The 3,593-nt window shown below is 49.1% G+C and overlaps 1 protein-coding gene across 1 annotated transcript; it reads left to right on the forward strand.

The window, feature by feature from the left end:
- Nucleotides 1-607: 607 nt before the first annotated feature.
- On the forward strand, nucleotides 608-1,510 carry LOC121800803 (translation initiation factor IF-2-like). Its single transcript, XM_042200307.1, has one exon. It carries the CDS (start codon nucleotides 608-610, stop codon nucleotides 1,508-1,510), a length of 903 nt encoding a protein of 300 aa, XP_042056241.1.
- The last annotated feature ends 2,083 nt before the right edge of the window (nucleotides 1,511-3,593 follow it).

The raw sequence follows: 3,593 nt of genomic DNA on the forward strand, positions 1-3,593 counted from the left end.
GGAAAAAGAAAATGGCAAGAAAACAAACCGCTGAGAAACCCCATTCAACCCGCCGGGATGAAACTCCAGAATTACAACCGCCAACGGAGTAGTGGCCGCCGAACCCACAACCACAAGAGCCGATTCCTCAGGCTCCGGCGATGGTTTCCTTGAACGCACTAGCGGCGTTCCTCAGACAACAGGACCCGAATAAAGATTGGGCGGCTGCGTTGGAGGGTTTTAGCCAAGTCGGAAGTGAATCGAGCACAACCAGAGAAACCCCGATAGTACCTACCCCAGAAACAAATGTTCAACCCACAGTGCACCTGCCGACTTCCATTCTGACTTCCTCAACAATTCCACCAGAAAAGAAATCTCCCTCGACGACCGCACCATCAGAATCCTCAAAACCCTCACCGGCTCACCAACAAATCGAACCAATGGATGTTGACCCTCTTTCTACCTATTATGACTCTGACCTAGGGGAAGGCGAAGGGAAAGCAAGCGAGGAGTAGAGGAGCCGGGAGGAAAAAGATGAATCGGAGAGAACACCGGTAGCGGAACCCATTCCGCAAGAAATGGAAAGGGGGAGATAGATCTGAACGAAACGGCCAGAAAGCAGGTCCTTATGACTGATGAGGAGTTTGAGGCGCTTTTGAACGAGGTGAACAGGATGGAAGATGGCACTGCCAAGATGGCTGAGGGTCAGGACCTCGCATCGGAGGCAGTAGGAGAGGGTGAAGAAGCTGGTACAAGGAACGACCCAGAAGGTCTAGCCCACCAGCCAGTAGACGAGGTGGAAGAGAGGCAGACCAGAGAAGAAGAGCCAAAGTCAGTGACTCTCCAGCCAGAAGCAGGGGAGAGTGATACACACATCGAGAAGGATGAGACCGTAGTACGAACAGAGGAGCCAGAGCCAGTGGCACCTCCAGTGTCGAAACCGAAGGCAATTAAAAGGAAATTGGTGTTGAAGAGCGATCCTAAGGCAGAACGGTCGAAACCGAAGAGAGTGTTGCAAAGATGCCTAGGGAAATGGACATCCAGCAAGGCGAAAGCAAACACAGCAGCGGATGCAGTGGAGGTTTCGAGTGAAGAAGAAGAAATGACTACTCCTACAAAACCTGGGGAGGAATCCGTATCAGCTACTAACTTGGAAGATGCTTCGACGGCAACCGAAGTGGTCACCCCCACGCCGAGTGACCAGAGAGAGGAGACTGATAAGATGGCTGAGGGTCTGGATCTCGAATCTGAGTCAGTAGGTCACGACGAGCCAAGAGATGACAATACCCATATCCGCGTGGAGACCCAGCCTACTGCCCAGGACAAGCCTTCAACACAAACAGAGAAGAGACCGGAAGAAGATGAAGACGGAGATGAGGACAGGTACCGCGAGGAGAGAAAAAGAAAGGGAAAAGCCCCTGTTACAAAGAAGTCAAGCCGCAAGAAGCAACGCACAGTCAACACAGGTGTCGTCATCACGAAACCAGATCAGAGAGCCCCACCGAGCCGAAGGGAGCCGAGCGACAACTAATATACTGCTAGTGAAGAGTAGGGATCCGACAGCGATGTCTCCCTAGAGGATGAAGAGTATGGTGAACAGCAGCTTCCACACAACCGTCAGGAGCTGATACATCCTCCGGTGGAGAGATTGAAGTACCGGCGTTGGAAGGTGGAGCTCACTGATGAGCTAATTGAGGACAAGGATCCGAGTATACCTATAAGGTTGGCAAATGAGTTTTTCACGACCTTTAGATTCAGGGTCACCACGGACTTGGATGAAGAGTCCATAACCTTTAGGGTATTCGGGAGAGAGGTGTGCATGAGCTTGATTGAGTGGACGGTCAGATTGGGGATGTGTAGTTTAGAGGAGGCCATAGGGCCGAAATGGAGAGGTAGGGAAAGGGGGATTCCCCGCAGGCACATTTACTTTGAACCCCAGGAGGCATGGGAGGAACTCACTCACCCAGCTGCTGGGCAGTTTTCATCTACTATATCTCGCTCCATTCATTTCAACAACCCTATCTTGTGCCTGGTCCAACTCTACCTGGACTTCAACCTGCTAGGGCAGTCAAATTCAGCCGTCCGGACGTCAATGACAGAACTTTACCTCCTTTGGTGCGCTAAGAGCGAGAGGAGATTGCATCTGGGTTTCTGGACCACTTATCAATGCCACTTCATTGCCACCCATCCCGCAAGAAATCTTTCCCTCTGCCACATCTTGGGAGTCTTCGTGAGAAACAACATAAATATCTTGGAGGCCGAAGGTTTATCTCCCTTATATATGGTGAACCCTCATGGCCTGTTTGATACGCCCTTCTTCGTCCGCACAAACACTGTCTACATCAGAGAAGGAGCCCCGCATTTTTACGCCATGGGTGAAGAGGCTATTCCGGCTGGACGAGTTGCAGCTGGCCATGGCACGCAGGTTCAAGCTCAGAGGCAAGCGAACCTGGAGAGGGCGGTGGCAGAGCTAGCAGATGAGAACAGGCAAGCCAGAGCGGAGTTGACCCGTTTGACGAATGTGATGGAGAGTATTCTGAAAGAGTTAGCGAAACGGAAGACAGTTAAGGGAGCTGGAACAAGCGGCCATGGAGGTCGGAATGATGAACCACAGGTAACCAAGAAGGAAACAGAAGAACTAGAAGAGGAAGGTGTCAATGAACCGGCAGAGTCTGAGGAGAATCAATCCGATAACGAGGAAGAGGAACCCGAAGAACCACCTGCACCCAGCCCTGCCCCGCGGAGGAGTAGAAGGAATATGTGACCACCCCACTCACCAGTTAGTTTTCTTTTTCAGTTTTAGTTTTTATTTATTTTATTTGTTGTTCGGTAGTTTTAGGTAGAGTAATTTTGTATAGTATGTGTGTTGCAAACCCCATTCACAGCACTTAGCCTATTCAATAGTCTAAGCGTGAGAAGTACATGGTTTGCAACTTCTGTGCTTGTGTATGTGTTCGTTTTCTTTTCGTATGCATGTTAACTCACACTTAGGCTATTGCATAGTCTAAGTGTGAGGAGTTTGGGTATATATGTGTTTGTGTTTGTTTAATTCTGTTTAGGTTTTCAACTCTCCCACTTAGCCTATTGCATAGTCTAAGTGTGAGAAGTTTTTAGCCTAAGTTTGTTTTGTCCTTGTTTGTTTTTGTGTCTGTATGTCGCCCATACTAGCAATTCCAATTTTCCACTTCACAGCCGTATCCGAGGGCAGACACTTCTGAAGTGGGAGGGGGGATACAATGGCCAGTATGACATGTATATATGTGTGGCCTGTGTTTTTTTTGTATGTATCAGTGTTGTCTCGGTCTAGGTTTGTATATACGTGTTGATTGGGCTTAAAACTCAATTGCCTCGAACTGACGGTGAGGGGAATTGAGGGAGATAAGGCATGCTGGACAATGGAAACCACCCCCCTTAGTATCTCCTAGTCAGTATAGATGATGCAAGTATGAGAGAAAAACCCATCCTTAGAGCCAGATACAAAAGCCCTCTTAAATGGTGAGTTATAAGTCTAAGTGGAACCACTTTCCACCAATTTAGAAAAGAAAAGAGTGGCTGCCACATGATGCCTAGGGTAAGGTGACCGCGTGTAGCAAGTCCTGAAGGTAGTAGGAAAC

This window comes from Salvia splendens, chromosome 4 (genome assembly GCF_004379255.2).
Source record: "Salvia splendens isolate huo1 chromosome 4, SspV2, whole genome shotgun sequence".
Lineage (NCBI taxonomy): Eukaryota > Viridiplantae > Streptophyta > Magnoliopsida > Lamiales > Lamiaceae > Salvia > Salvia splendens.